Here is a 16,735-nt window from a genome sequence, read left to right as displayed (position 1 = left end):
TTTAGCTACTCTATGTTTAAGAGCAAGTTTCAGAGTCTCTTCTGACTTCAATTTTGGTCTTTTCTTTCTTTCCTGTCTTTTCAATGACCTTTTGCTTTCTTTATGTATGATATCCTTCATGTCATCCAACAACTCATCTGGTCTTCAGTCATTAGTGTTCAATGCATCAAATCCATTCTTGAGATGGTCTCTAAATTCAGGCACGATACACTCAAGGTCATACTTTGACCCTCCTGGACTTGTTCCAATTTTCTTCAGCTTCAACATGAGCTTGCATATGAGCAACTGATGGTCTGTTTCGTAGTTGGCCCTTGGCCTTGTTCTGATGATACTGAACTTCTCCATCGTCTCTTTCCACAGATGTAGTCTATTTGATTCCTGTGTACTCGATCTGGCAAGGTCCACGTGTATAGCAGCCACTTATATTGGTGAAAAAAGGTCTTTGCAATGAAGAAGTCATTGGTTTTACAAAATTCCATCATGCGATATCCGGCGTCATTTCTACCACCAAGGCCATATTTTCCAACTACCAATCCTCCTCTTTTGTTTCCAACTTTCCCATCCCAATCACAAGTAATTATCAATACATCCTGATTGCATGTTTGATTAATTTCAGACCACAGAAGTTGGTAAAAATCTTCAATTTCTTCATCTTCAGCCTTAGTGGTTGGTATGTAAATTTGAATAATGGTCATATTAACTGGTCTTCCTTGTAGGCATATGGATATTATCTGTCTTAGGCTAGGTTCTCTAGAGAAAGAGAAAGTGAGAGAGGAAATGGTTTACGTGGTTGTAGAGGCTGGCAAGTCCCAAGTCCATGGGTCAAACATCAGGCTGAAGGCTTCTCCTGACTCTTGTAGGTGCAGGGGCTGAGGAACCCAAGATTGGTAGGTTAGATGGCAGGCCTCTGGCTCACGGGCTATTGAGGCTGACAAATCCAAGATCAGCAGGTAAGATGGCAGGCTGCTGGGTCACAGGCTGTGGAAGATGATGGATCCCAAGACTGGCAGGCAACACAGCAGGCAGCTGGCTCAAGTCCCAAGAACCAGAATCAGATGATGACAAGCTGGATGCAGCATCCAGTAAAAGCAAGAGAACTTTGCCAGAACATCTATATACACTGGTGGAAACTCCCCTTATAACTGATTGGCTGATAACATCAGATCACATCATGGAGGATGACTATATCATTACATAACTACCAAACTACATCATTACATAACGGCCAAACCACTGAGAATTATGGCCCAGCCTGCCAGCGTTGTACTTCAGGATGGATCTTAAAATGTTCATTTTGACAATTAATGCGATGCCATTCCTCTTCGAGTTGTCATTCCCAGCATGGTATCTCATATGGTTTTCCTATTCAAAATGGCCAATACCAGTCCATTTCAGCTCACTAACGCCTAGGATACCGATGTTTATGCATTCCATTTCACTTTTGACGACTTCCAATTTTCCTAGATTCATACTTCGTACACTCCACATTCCGATATTAATGGATGCTTGCAGCTGTTTCTTCTCATTTTGAGTCATGCCACATCAGTAAATGAAGGTCCGAGAAGCTTGACTCCACCCATGTCATTAAGGTCAACTCTACTTTGAGGTGGCAGCTCTTTCCCAGTCCTATTTTGAGTGCCTTTCAACTTGAGGGGCTTGTTTTCCAGCACTATATCAGACAATGTTCTCCTGCTATTCACAAGGTTTTCATTGGCCAAATTTTTTAGAAGTAGAAAGCCAGGTCCTTTTTCCTAGCCTGTCTTAGTCTGCAAGCTCCGCTGAAACCTACCCACCATGGGTAACACTGCTGGTATTTGAAATACTGGTGCCATAGCTTCCAGTATCACGGCAACACATAAGCCACCACAGTATGACAAACTGACAGATGACTGGTGGCCAAAATGACCTAGAACCCAAAAATCATGAGCATGGACAAAGAATTATTAAATAAACAGTACCCACTCATCTAGTCTACCAAATGTCCTAAGAGTATCACAGTTTAAGCAGCTGAGGCAATGCTAAATTGCCAATTAGCCAACCCCGAATTAAATTACTGTATTTCTAACTGCCAAACCATACCAAGTTACTGTGTCAGACAGTAAAAATAATACTTTCTCAACCACTTATTACCTGGAATCTGAATTTAGACAGAAGATTTATTTTAACAAGGGAAAATTCAGTACTTGAAGAATTCAGAAAACTAAATTTGAAATATCCTGTTCTCCTAAAGTCATTTATACAGCAAAAATAGGATTATTAAAATAATCACTTATTGTTTCAAATGGTCTCCATTTTTATCTTATATAACTTTTTAAATTCCAAGGTTCAATTTCCAACAGTTCTTAAAATAAACAGAAATTCATTAAGAAAAGGTCAAAAGCTTTAGTTAAAAAGAAACATTGTTAACAAAAAAGTATTACGCCTTGATTTTTATTTCATATTTAATGAAGGATTACTATATTAAGACTTCATTATCATCTCCTTCTGCCTCTAAATAAGATGAGAAACAGGTAAGTGCCTGTCTTAGTTATCTAGTGCTGTTATAACAGAAATAACGCAAATAGGTAGCTTTAACAAACAGAAATTTATTTTCTCACATTTTAGAACACTAAATCTGAACCTGAGGCCATCGAGTCGATTCCAACTCATAGCAACCCTACAGGACTGAGTAGAACTGCCCCATAGGGTTTCCAAGGAGCGACTGGTGGATTCGAACTGCTAACCACTATGCCGCCAGGGTTTCCTTCAGAAGACCATAAGTCTGAATTCAGCATGCCAGCTCTAGGGGAAGGCTTTCTCTCTGTGTAGGCTCTGGAGGAAGGTCCTTGTCTCTTTTGAGCTTCTGCTCCTAGGCAATCTTCATGTGGCTTGGCATCTATCTTACCCTATCTCTGCTTGCTAGCTTGCATATAATCTCTTTTATATCTCAAAAAAAGACTGACTCAAGATATGGCCTATACTAATCCTGTCTCATTAACATAACAAAGATAACCTCATCCCAAATGGAATTATAACCATAGGCACAGAGGTTAGGATTTACAGCACATATTTTGGGGGGGGACACAATTCAATCCATAACACTGCCTCAGAACAAAGAATTTAAAGAAAAGCGGTACTACCAGAACATTTGTAAGTAAAAAAAAAAAATCCCTTTCTGAACGTCCACCCAAATCACGTAATTGCCATTGTCCCATCTCCAACAACAACAAAAAATAAGCATCCTCACTTCTAGAATGGTCAAATGTAGATGGACTACTTTGGTTTCTCCAATCATTGCGAGGACAAATCACTAGTGAGTTTTACCTTTTTACTCTGAACAACTTCTTTCTGAACTACTTTTGACAGTTTTAGTTTGAATAAAATGCACATACAAGCAGCAGAATCTTTAAAAATACAACTTGAATGCTCTATGCTGACTTTAACATAACAATGAACTTTAAAGGTTCAATGATCTGCATGGTACCAGTACCAAAGGCACAATAAAAATGTACAGAGGTATCCTCTATGATACCATCCTCAAGATGCCATGGATGTCTCCCACCCATCCCACACCACAAACGTATGAATACACACATGCATGCACACACAAAGACATACAGCCTACCATAAATTCACTGTCTAAGTGCCTATGACCCACAGAGCTCTTGATCTGTTTATATTTTAAGCCTGCGTCATATTTTGGGGGTAAGCATTAGATCAACACTAATATGTAGTAAGCTATCTTTAAAATTATTTTTCTTAAGCTTCTAAAAGGTCATTCCTAGTTCTAATACTCTTAAATCTTATAAAGAGATGTGCATCCACCTTAAATATATGTGTTACATTTTTACAGACATCAGTAACATATCCCTTCTGGACCCATTTACTAATACAAAAAACAAAACAAAACAAGTTGACCAAACAAGGAAAGAGAAAATTCAAATTCAAGAGAAACAATGCCCAAGGAATACAATATAAAAGGTCTCATTAAAGCTTACCTCTTTAGGGCACTGGTTCTTGCAAGAACTGAGGAGATTCTTTTCATTGATATCAGCTGTGGTTATTTTCCTAAACATATGAGAGGAAGTTTGATGACATTCATATCAAAGTTCATTTTATAACAATCTTTCTAAAAATAACTCACAATTTCAAATCGCCATAAAATTATTTTATTTATTTCATTTTTCAAGGGAGTATTTTTAATTGTTTCTGTAACAGTTGTCTTCAAATTACTAAAATATTTTCTTAACTCACACCATCCACACCTTTATCTTCTACCAACATGAAATGCCAAAAGGGCAATCGATGCAAGAAGTGAATATAAAACACACACAAAATATCATCTGTGCCTGGCCTCTTTCTAATAGTTCCTGCTAGTAGCTTTCCCTTATAGATAATTTTAATTCAGATCTTCTTAAAGCATCTAAACAGATGTGAAGAAACCTAGTAGGCACCTCCTTAGCCAGGCGGACAGCACTTTAACCAACATCAAATCATTTAACAGAACGAACAAAAAATGATGTCAGATTAAAAAATGAATAAATTTAAGTCTCAAATTAGGTTAAATTCGATGCCTTAATTTTAAACAAAGTGTTTCATTCTGTATTATATTCTAAAAACAGTAACGTTTCTAGTTAAAAAAAGATGACAGAAATGTTAGATACAACAAAACTCTTATTTAGGAATAGAAACTAAGAATTAGATAAAGAATGCAACTTAAGGTTGAGAGAGCCGAGAATATAATAAAAGGAATGCAGGTCTATGACCGCTCACTCAATGTCTTTCATCAGTACTGCCCAAGATAATGCAAAAATGTCCTTTTAGCTCCCCCTACAAAACTTCTAAAACTAAAAATTATAATACTTTATTTTCAAATTTTCAAAAAAAGTAATTTTAATATTTGAAAGAACCAAATTTGACTGGCTTTTCCAATTTCACAAGGCATGAGTCTGGAGTATAAGTGACAAAAACAAACTTAAGACAATATTAACAGGCACTTTTCAAAATGTAATTATGCTAAAAAAAAATCTGAAGTAAGGTCATACAGGTAAACCCCACTTTTCGAAAGTTTGCTTTACGCCCCTTCACTTTCACAAAAGACCTACATTAGAACCTAACTGAAAGAAATCCAAAGAGGATTTTCACTTTTACTGGAAAAAAGGTGAAAAGCAGAAATAGCATTCAGCATGTTTTGCAGCAAGCCCTTAAGGTGGCAACACAAGCCCTTAAGGAGGCAACACACACCCAGAGCAGTAAGAGTGCTGTTGCCAAGCTCCCTCCCCGAAACGATACTCAGCATCAAGCCACCACAGCTTCAAACTGTGTCTGCGAGCATCTGTGGTTTATCTCAATTTACTTTGTGCATCCGTTAGTAAGATGTGTCCTAAAGTATCAGAAAAGCCTAAGAGAGCCCTTAAGAGTGTTACACTTAGCATAAAACTGGATGTAAGCGTCCTGGGTCTGGGAAGGCTCAAAAATTTTTTCCATATAAATTAATGGTAATTGCGTCTTTGCTTGATGCCATTTCACTTTAGGAAATGTTTCAAAGGAAAGCTCTACTTTTGGATGGGGGAAACCTGTTTTCCCACCTTTAACTTGAGTAAACTATATTTATGAAAGCCCACTTTATAGACTTACATGAAATAAGAGCTGAGATGATGATTAAGTAGAAAAAATGAGATTTTTTTTCCTCTAGATAATTAACAAGGAAAAATTTGCAGATTTTTAAAGAAAACAGGTCGCATATCCTAGTACGATAAATGCTATTACTGCAAAATTTATAATAAACAAGTCTTTTAAAATTCATTAATTAAAAAATTATGCCTCAGTAACTATGTGCAAGGCAATTTTTGATCTAACAAAATTCTAGGTTGACACCATTATTTGAACAATCTGTTACAGGATGCTTCTCTAATTTTCAAAAGCAGTGATACAACTTTTTTCCTAATAAACTCTTACACAGAATCTCCAAGTGGAAAAAAGTAGAACTGCCCTGGTTGAACTCAGGGTGGAGCATCTAGGAGGTGACGTATTCTACATTTCTCCCTTCCAGGTCTCTAATGGAAAATCTAGGCCTCTAGAGTCTAAAGAGGAGCCCTGGGGGTGCAGTGGTTAAGAGCACGGCTGCTAACCAAAAGGTCGACAGTTCGAATCCACCAGCTATTCTTTGGAAACCCTATGGGGCAGTTCTATCTGTCCTAGAGGGTCACTATGAGTCAGAATCAATTTGACGGCAACGAGTTTGGGTTTTTTGTTTGTTTGAGTCTTAGAAACAAAATGAAAAACATGACCTTAAAGTATACTGTAAAGGATTCTGAATTATAAAAAGATATCAATTTTTTAGTAAAACAAAAATATTTCTTCAGTCCACTTACCTACATTCCACATATAGGCTTGTGATCTTGCAGTGACATTTTATTCTAAGCATCTGCACACAAGGAGGACATTCCCCAGGGTGACAAGGCAAAACACAAGGATGAGGACAACCCAGTGGCCGTGATTTAGAGCACCCTTCTTCACACTGAAAGCATTCTGTGCCAGCCTGATAAATAGGCAAGGAAATAAATCAGCTAAGTACATAAGTCTAATATTTCTATATATTAAAGTTATAAAGTTAGAGTCAGTGTGCCTTCTTACCCACTAATCTTAGAAACGCAGTTAATACAATGGTACATGCTCTCACTCATCGTAAAAACATTCAAAACGGAGAACAACAAGATGATCAATAGGATCATTATTCACATAGATTTTTATGCCTATGAACCTTATTAACCAAACTGCCTCATCTATAAAATGAACTTGACTACACAAAGTGTCCCTACTAATAATGTAAATTACTTTCGAAAGAAGAGTCAGCAGCAGAAAAAGTACAGAACAAAATGTTATAAATCCATTTAACACCCAACAAGCACAATGATCATCAAACTAAAGAAATAAGCACACTGCTAACATATAAATAAAAACTACCAAAGCATTCCATATTTTAGAAATATTTATCTTGCCAAAGAGAAACACAATTGAGGGAAAAAGGAAAATGACCAGCAGTTTATTTAATATCCCACAATATAACTAAAGTAAGTTACATTTAAAATTAAATGTACTCAATGTAACTTACCAAGGCATCTGTCTGCTCTAGTAATTTAATAATTTAACTTGTATCAGCATTTACTAAAAAAGGTTAAAGTTTTTTACTGCAGGATATTGATTATTTTCACACGTCATGCTGTTGTTAGATGCCATTGAGTCAGTCCCCATTGTAAAACAAAACAAAACACTGCCAGGTCCTGGGCCATCCTCACAATCATTGCTACGTTTGAGCCCATTGTTGCAGCCACTGTGTCAATCCATCTCATTGAGGGTCTTCTTTTTTGCTGATCCTCTACTTTACAAGCATGATGTCCTTCTACAGGGACTGGTCCTCCTGGTAACAGGTCCAAAGTATGTAAGATGAAATCTTGCCATCCTTGTTTCTGAGGAGCATTCTGACTATACTTCCTCCAAAATAGTTTTGTTCGTTCTTCTGGCAGTCTATGGTATATTCAATATTTTCTGACAACATGATAGTTGAAAGGCATCAATTCTTCTTTGCGCTTCCTTATTCATTGTTCAGCTTTCACATGCATATGAGACTGAAAATCACCATGGCTTGGGTCAGGGGCACCTTGGTCCTCAAAGTCACATCTTTGCTTTTTAACACTTGAAAAAAGTCTTTTGCAGATACGCCCAATGCAATGCTTCGTTTAATTTCCTGACTGCTGCTTCTGTGGGTGTGACTGTGGATCCAAGTAAAATGAAATCCTTGACAACTTCAATATTTTCTGTTTATCTTAATGTTGATAACTGATGCAGTTGTGAGGATTTTTGTTTTCTTTATGTTCACATGTAATCCATTGTCACAGATAAAATAAGTTAAAGGGCTGTAGATGTAGATACTAAGTCTTAATGGTTAAATATTTTTTCATTATCTGTTATGGACTGAATTGTATCCCCCAAAAATATGTGCTATAAATCCTAACCTCTACACCTGTGGTTGTAATCCCATTTGGGAAGGGCTTTTCTTTGTTATGTTAATGAGGAAGTATTAGTGTAGGGTGACTCTTAAATCAATCTCTTCTGAGATATAAAAGCAAGCAAGCAAGTAGAGAAGCCAGGCCACATAAGGATCACCCAGGAGCAGAAGCTCAAGAGACAAGGACCTTGCTCTAGAGCTGACAAAGAGAAAAAGGCTTCCCCTAGAGCCAGTGACCTAAGTCCAGACTACTAGCCTCCTAAACAGTGAGGAAGTAAATTTCTATTTGTTGAAGCCAACCATTTGTGATATTTCTGTTATAGCAGCACTAGATAAGTAAGACGCTATCTTTCCTAAGTACAGCCAAGATTACAATGGTTATTATGTTAATAAAATTCTGGGCTATTTGATATTTAGAATTAAAAAGAAAAAGTGTTTCAAATTATGAAAACATTCTTCTATAAATAATTGTTTATTTATTTTAAAAGGTATATTCATTTACTCCACAAAATACTTATTCAACATTTATGTACCAAGTATTATCCCAAGCACTGAGTATATGCGAGACAGGACAGATCTCTAGCCCCATGGAAGTTACGTTTAAGTGTGGGAGGTAAAGAACATAATACCTTCATAAATGCTATGAAGACAAAGCAGGATAAGAGAGAATGATGGCAGCAAAAGAAGGAAGCCTGTCAGATAAAGTCTATATTTGAAGAGAAACTGAAATAAGGGAGCTAGCCCTAAGAATGTAGAGTTCCAGAGAAGAGGAATAATAAGAGCAAGATCCTGAGGTAAGAACATGGAATGTTCAAGAAACAGCAAAAACACACACAGAAGTGAGCAAGGGAGAGAGTGATAATTAAAGATTTGGGAAAGGCAGTCAGGAGCTAGATCATTATAGAGCCTTACAGGTCAAGGTAAGGTTTGTAGATTTCATTCTGAGAGCGATAAAAAGTTCCTGAAGGGTTTTGAGCAGGGTGATTATGCCTAATTTACATTTTTTAAAACATCAATTTGTGGAATTGATTCCAAAAGTGGAAGCTGGAAGTTTGGTAAAGAAAACACTGCAGAAGTCTAAGTAAGAGGTGATGGTGGCTTGGATGAAGGTGTTAGTGGCAGAAGTTACGAGAAATGGTCAGATTCAGGATCTACTCTGAAGATAAACTTAACAGGTGCTGTTAAGGGACAAGGGCAATGAAGATAAATAATAAAATGAAGCGTAAAATTTTTTATTTCTTCCTCATTAAGCACACTTGCTAATATTATGATTCCCTATAGAATAGAGGAAACCCTGGTGGCGTAGTGGTTAAGCGCTATGGCTGCTAACCGAAACGTGAGCAGTTCAAATCCACCAGGTGCTCCTTGGAAACCCTATGGGGGCAGTTCTACTCTGTCCTGTAGGGTCACTGTGAGTCGGAATTGACTCGATGGCAACGGGTTTGGTTTTTTTTATAGAATGGAAGTCTAGGAAAAAAAACTATTTTAAAAAATAAAGTTTAATATTATTTAAAATTCAATTAACCGTATTTGTTTTTCCTTGTAAAATTCTTAGAGACTCTTGAATGGTTAATTTCTCATATGCTTTCAAAATGCTTTCAGTGAATTTCATACACACATGTACACATTTTGTATCTGTGATGCTATTTGCTTTACATTCTAACAAAAGGTTAGGAATTCGTTGAAATTGTGAACATCATCTATCATATGTGCCAGGTTTGAAAAATAGCTGAGAGTGAATGCTCTAGACTAGATAACTGAATGGACAGAAGTGGAGGTGACACTGCTTACTACTATTTAAGAAGACTCATAATTTCTGAATTTTTATCATAAAATAAAATCGTATGTGTTAACAAAGGTACAATATGTTAAGAGTTCCACATCAGAAAGCACATTATCACTTAAACTACAACAACAACAAAAAAAGAAAGCACATTATTATGAGCAAGCAGAAAACAGGACGAAATATATACCAAGCTGTTAAACTTGGCTGTCTTACAGTATGTAAGAAGAGGGGATAACGGCAAGAAAGAAGAAAAAAGAAGCTATAACAAAATGGAAAAATATTTGATAAAATTGTTGGGAAAAAAAAAGGCTTTGAACATACTGTAAGTACATTCAACCTAAGGACCTTACCTTATTTTTGTCTGGGCAGCCATCAATTACAGTTACTTTATGGCATTCTTTCATACAAGTATGATTCTTACAATCTAAGGTTCGTCCACAAACTCTCTTACAAGAGTAAGGTCCTACAGCATGGCATGGTAGTGGACTTATCTAAAATAAAATAGGAAAATCAGCACAACACACACAAAAAAGCTTTTGCACTCATGGTTCTGTGATGACTCAGCTATCATTTGAGAACAAGTTTCACAAAGGTCTAGTACGTTTTCACTAATACAAAGTGAAGACAATTATAACAGAACTAAAATCTACAAACCCAAAGCTCTGATGGCCCTAAGGTAAGGAAAATAAGTAGCTTTGGTTCTCAGTACTGCCTGTTACAATAGGAACCAGAAAACATGCCCTTCAGATGTAGCTGTGCTTTACTACAAAACTGAGTGACCTTAAACCAAAAAACCAAACCCACTGCTGTCAAGTCAATTCCGACTCATAGTGATCCTAAGGACAGAGTAGAACTGCCCTATAGGGTTTTCCAAGGCTGTAAATCTTTACGGAAGCAGACTGCCACAACCTTCTCCTGTGAAGTGGCTGGTGGGTTCAAACTGCTGACCTTTTGGTTAGCAGCCAAGCATTTTAACCACTGTGCCACCAGGGCTCTTCCTGAGTGACCTTAGAAAAGGCAAAATATCTTCTTCCTAAATTGCCAAGAAGACTAAATGGATAATATGAGTAAAGGGCTTGCCTACTATGTAATAAGGACTCAATGAATAACAGTTATTAAAATCAAAGTAACCTATCAAAAAACAAATGCCTAAAAGCAAAACACTGCATTCCTAAAATTCAAAACAATAATTCTGTAGTGAATGCATATAGATAGGCTAATTCTCAAATAAAAGCAGTGTATATTTTTTAAATTAGTAGACAAACTCTTGTACTCTTAACACTAAAATAACAATACTTTGACTTTGTTATTTCTGACAGTATTAGTACAGATGAGATAAAAACAAGCTTTATTTAACAATTACTGCCTGACTCACCTCATGTTTCCCAAGACATTCCCTGCAAGGAAAAAATAAAAAGTAATGAAAACACTATAAAGTCTTCAAAAAGGATTTCTAAAGATGCTAACCCCACTAGTATGTTTTATTAAGAGCAAAAAGTAAACACATACGTAACACATTTTATTAAATAAAAACACGTCACTTACAAAATAAAATCTGCAATGTGAAACAAGTTACTTGCCTCCATAAAATAATTAAAGGATTTCTATTCTCCCCGAAGTACTTACACACTATAAAACTTTTAACAAAAAAGATTTTTATGGCAGCTGTGGTGTAAGACTACTTAATGGTAAAAAGCTTGGATAATGAAAAATCTTCTAAAATTGCATAGTGACTGTTATTTTTCTTTGAATCTCCTTGGTATACCACTAACTACAAAAGATGGAATTATCAGTATGACTGATTAAAAACTAATTACAAAAAAACTAGTAGCAAGTAGTTACTATTTGTCACAGTAAATGAGAATTTGATGTCACAGTAAATGAAAACCTGGTAAATAAATGTCACTTATGTCACTTCTTCTGCCATCAGACTCTTAATGTAGTTTTTAAAAGTCTACTCTATCAGAGGTATCAGCACAAGGAATAGACTCCAATAAAATTCAGTTTAACATGTACTGAATGCCTCTTTTTTTCAAGGCATTAACTGGAAGATGTGATAGGTTTATAAATAAATCTGTTCTTGACCTCAAGAAATTCATAAAGCAAAACAATAAACCACATTTTCTTTTCCAAAGGGTGGTAGTCCTGGGAGATTTTCATATTACAACACTTCCAGAATTTAAACTTTAATGTTACACAACTAAACACCAAATATTTAAAAACCTCATCCAAGAAAAAAATATTAACAAATGTATTTAGGTCTTCTTGTTGTTAGATGCCATCAAGTCAGCTCCAACTCATGGCAACCCCACGTACAACAGAACGAAACAATGCCCAGTCTTATGCCACCTTTAGAATCATGGTACGCATGAGTCCATTATTGTGGCCACTGTGTACTGAGTGTCTTCCAACCTAGGGGGCTCATCTTCCAGCACTGTATTGGGCAATATTCTGTTGTAATCCACACGGTTTTCACTGCCTAATTTTTGGAAGTAGATCACCAGGCCTTTGTTCCCAGACTGTCTTAGTCTGTGAAAATTGCGCTGAAACCTGTCTTCCGTGCGCAGCCTTGCTGATAATTGAAATATCAGTGGCATAGCTTCCAGCATCACAGCTACACACAAGCCACCGCAGTATGACAAACTGCCAGACTAGGAGTGTAGTAGTCTTAGTACTAGTCTTAAAATAAAAAAAAAAACAAACCTGCTGCTGTCAATTCCAACTCATAGTGACAATCACCTTTGCTTAAACTAAGATTCAGTAGTAGCTGTCAGTGATCACATGGCATACTTGCAGCTCGTTTAAAAACCCCAATCTATTTAATATTTACACATATTGATAGCTATAATACAGTCAAGATAACTTTGGATAATTAACCTCCAAAGAGAAGCATACATGTTCCCAATACCTTATTTTGAAAATATTACTTACCTGCTTTAGATGGTGGCGTTTTTTATTGTTAATAATTTACAACTAGATAAGGAGATACCTATCCGCAAGAATAGTAATGTATGATTTTATTACTTCCTGTCCACTGAAGGATTTCATTTCTTTGACTACTATTACATAAACTTCATAACCAGCATGCATCATGATGTTAGATCACAATGCTACACACCTGTACAAATTTTAATGTTTCGGAAAATATCTCTAAAAATGATTTAGTTTTCTTTACTTGACTAGCCAAGGAAGCAACTTAACAGAAAATACAGTTGGGCACAGTGCCTATAAATATTGTACACTTTAAAAGATAATACAGCGAAACCTGTGAGGAATGGAACTTGATGGGACTGGCCTTATTTTTTCGGGTCTCTCAAGCTTTCCGCCTTTGACAGGGTGTAGCCTTACCACTTTTATATCGCTCATTTTAGTGGAAAATATTTTAGTTTTCCTTCTCTGACAGGTTTCCACCTGAAACAGGTTCCGGCTTTCGCAGGTTTTACTGTATTTCCCCCATTGAAAAAGAGACAAAATAGCAATGTTTTTCACACAAAGAAATACCTTTCAGTTCATGCAAAATACAGTTAAAAATTAACTGAATTTACATTTAAATGTTTCAATTCACTATAAACAGGGCCAAAAATTAACGTTCTGATTTATAACAAACTGGCAATAAGCCACTCAATATGGCAAAACAAAGTTTCGGACTCTCCCTGCTCATTCTCTAATTTATAAATAAGTCTTTTCCCCTAAAGCAATCATTTTTCTGACTCCCCAAGTGATTTAATCGGTGCTCAAATCAGCCTGTCAGACAACCCAATTGAAGGATTTTCCTCTGGCAGCCCTAACAGTCAATATACTAGAACAGTGATTCTCAAATTTAGTGCACATCAGAATCAGATTGCTGCCCTACCCCTCAGTTTCTGTTTAAGTAGATCTGGGATTGGGCCCAAGAACTGGGATTGGGCCCAAGAATTTACATTTCTAACAAGTTCCCAGGAAATGATGATGCTGTCGGCCCATTAAGGCAGACCATCAAAACTACTGGATGAGATCTAAACTGAAGTAGCCAAGAGACACTAAGCTGAGTTTGGTACTCTTTGGTTCTTGTCTTCCTAGCTATAAGATGAGAGGACTCTTGAACTAGAATTTGGGCTGCACTGAGAAGCTAGGTGAGCTGCAAATAAGCTTAAGATGAAGAGTAAAATGGGACCTAGCGATGATGAAGAAAAGACTTGAAAGCTAGAATGCTACTAAGATGACACGGGATAATTACAGAAACATTAGAGGGAAGAAGGGAAGAGAGGAAATACCATGTTTTCCCTTACTTATGCATTCTTTCCCTCAAGACAACACCCTTGTATTTGAGGTACAAGCAAGACATCCAAATAAAACCGTGTTTAGGTAGCTAGATATACATGTTTGAAGCTCAGGAGAGAGAGCTGGGCTAGAGATACAGTTTTGAGAATTAGCAGTAAATAATAAGTAATTGAAGTCAAGTAAAGAGATGACATCATTCATGGAGTCTGTAGAAGGAAAAGAGAAAAGGATACAAAATAGAACACCATCATTTAAGCTATTTGAAAATGAAGAAGTGCCAACAAAGAAGTCTTACAAGTTACAATCAGAAGTAAGATTTACAAAAAATAGGTAATATCTTTTGAGTATTCAGTAGGTGTCAAGTACTATTCTAAGTACCTTACAAACATTTCTCATTTAATCCTCACTACAACCCTATGAGGAAATTGCTATTGTGTTTCCTATTTCATAGACAAGGGAAATGAAGCAGACGCTGGTAAAAACTTGTTCAAAGTAGCAGACAGAAGATTTGAACCTGGAAAATCTGACTACAGAGACATTACTCTACTACCTTTATAAAACTTCCTCTTAAGTAAGGATAAAATCCACAGTGAGAAAGAACAGAGAAGTATCAGATTTAGCACTAAGATCTCTTCTGACCTTCATAAAAACAATTTCTGCTGTATAGTGGGTAGTAGAAGACAAAACTCCATAGCGGAGAAAATAAGCACTCACTTGTAAACTCGCAATAAATATGTGATGAATAAATAATCAATTGTAAACCTGGAGAGATCTTTAGGAAACAGGTGTTCTAACTCCAACCCATCTTAAACTGGAGGAAACAAAAGCCCAGAAAAGGTAAGGGAATTTACAAAAGATCAAAGAGACCAGAATCCATGCACAATGCCACACACTGGCTCTTCAAACTGATAGCAGCTAAGGAGAATATCATAAAGCAGGCAATGTTGGTTTTTTAAACCAACTTCCAATCCCTGCTTCTTCCATGCTGGAAGAGCCTACGTTTTACTTTGGTATCCAGTCTTCTCTATATGTATAGCTCCAATCATGGTAATAAAATTTTCCTTTCCAGAGACTGATTTAGAAATGATCCTGTGACTGTGACTATATTCTGACTAATGAAATGTAAAGGGAGTTCTGCTGTGAGGCTTCTTGGAAAGGTTTCCTTGCTCATAAAAAAAAAAGACAAAATCCCAAAGAGTCCACAAGAAAACTTCTAGAGCTAAAAGAGGAATTTAGCAAAGCTGCAGAGTACAAGGTCAACAAACAAAAACCAGCTGGGTTCTATACACCGGCAATGAGAAATCTGAAAGGGAAATTAGGGAAACAATTCCATTTAAAATAGCATCTAAGAGAATAAAATACCTAGGAATAAATCTAAGCAGGGACGTGAAGGATTTATACAATGAAAACTGTAAAACACTGCTGAGAGATTAAAGACATATAAATGAAGAGATATTCCATGTTCATGGATTAGAAGACTTAATATTGTTATCATACTACCCAAAGCAATCCATAGATTCAACACAATCCCAGTCAAAATTCCAATAGCCTTCTTTACAGAAACAGAAAAATCAATCCTCAACTTTATATGGAATGGAAGAGGCCCCAAATGGCTAAAGCAACGTTGAAAGAGAACAAAATAAGAGGACTCAAATTTCCTGATTTTAAAACACTATATAGCTACAGTAATCAAAACAGCCTGGTACTGGTATAACAACAGACACACAGACCAATGGAATAGAATTGAGAGAACAGAAATAAACCCACGCATCCTTGGTCAGCTGATTTTTGATAAGGGTGCTAAGTCCATTCAATGGGGAAAGAAGAATCTCTTCAATAAATGTTGCTGGGAAAATTGGATTTCCACATGCAGAAAAATGAAACAGGATCCATGCCTCATACCATATGCAAAAAAAAAAAAAAACGAAATTCAAAATGAATTAAGGACCTAAATGTGCAAACTAAAACATAAAATTCTTAGAAGAAAAAAGAGGGCAACGCTGTCAGGCCTAACTTTTAACAATGGATTATCTAATATCGTAACAAAAGCACAAATGGCAAAAGACAAAATAAATAAATGGGACCTCATAAAAAGTAAAAACTTCTGTTCAGCAAAAGACTTTACCAAAAAAGTGAAAAGACAAGCTACTGACTGGGAGAATATCTTGGGAAAGCGTATATTCGACACGAATCCAATAACCAAAATATATATAAACTTCAAAAACTTAACAAAAAGACAAATTACTCCATCAAAAAATGGGCAAAGGACTTGAATAGACATTTCACCAAATAGGACATTCAAATGGCCACTAAACACATGAAAAGATGCTCAGTGTCATTAGCATCAGAGAGATGTAAATCAAAACCACAATAAGATACGATTTCACTCCCACTAGGATGGCTAAGATTAAAACAAAAAAAACAGAAAACAATAACTGTTGGCAAGGATTCGGGGAAACTGGAACCCTTACCCACTGCTGGCAGGTATGCAAACTGGTACAGCCATTGTGGAAAACAGTGTGCAGCGATTCCTCAAAAAACTAAAAATAGAACTACCATTAAAAAAAAGAAAACCTGTTGCCATCAAGTCGATTCCAACTCATAGTAACCCTATAGGACAGAGTAGAACTGCCCCATAGGGTTTCCAAGGAGTGGCTGGTGGATTTGAACTGCTGACCTTTTGGCTAGCAGCAGAGCTCTTA

General features: G+C 36.5%; 1 protein-coding gene across 2 annotated transcripts in view; it reads right to left on the bottom strand.

Annotated features, from left to right (window-relative positions):
- The window catches only part of NFXL1 (nuclear transcription factor, X-box binding like 1), a 69,942-nt gene that overhangs the window by 15,651 nt on the left and 37,556 nt on the right, over positions 1 to 16,735 (bottom strand). For both annotated transcript variants that reach the window (XM_004382932.2, XM_023737382.1), the window contains exons 16-19: positions 11,149 to 11,170; positions 10,124 to 10,264; positions 6,354 to 6,520; positions 3,978 to 4,047 (exon numbers count right to left, since the gene is read on the bottom strand). In XM_004382932.2, coding sequence (XP_004382989.1) covers positions 3,978 to 4,047; positions 6,354 to 6,520; positions 10,124 to 10,264; positions 11,149 to 11,170 — 400 coding nt within the window. The remainder of the gene's footprint in view (positions 1 to 3,977; positions 4,048 to 6,353; positions 6,521 to 10,123; positions 10,265 to 11,148; positions 11,171 to 16,735) is intronic.

Source organism: Trichechus manatus, unplaced genomic scaffold (genome assembly GCF_000243295.1).
Source record: "Trichechus manatus latirostris isolate Lorelei unplaced genomic scaffold, TriManLat1.0 scaffold00101, whole genome shotgun sequence".
Classification (NCBI taxonomy): domain Eukaryota; kingdom Metazoa; phylum Chordata; class Mammalia; order Sirenia; family Trichechidae; genus Trichechus; species Trichechus manatus.
Note: the sequence above shows the minus strand (reverse complement) of the source record. Positions and strands in the feature narration are given on the sequence as shown.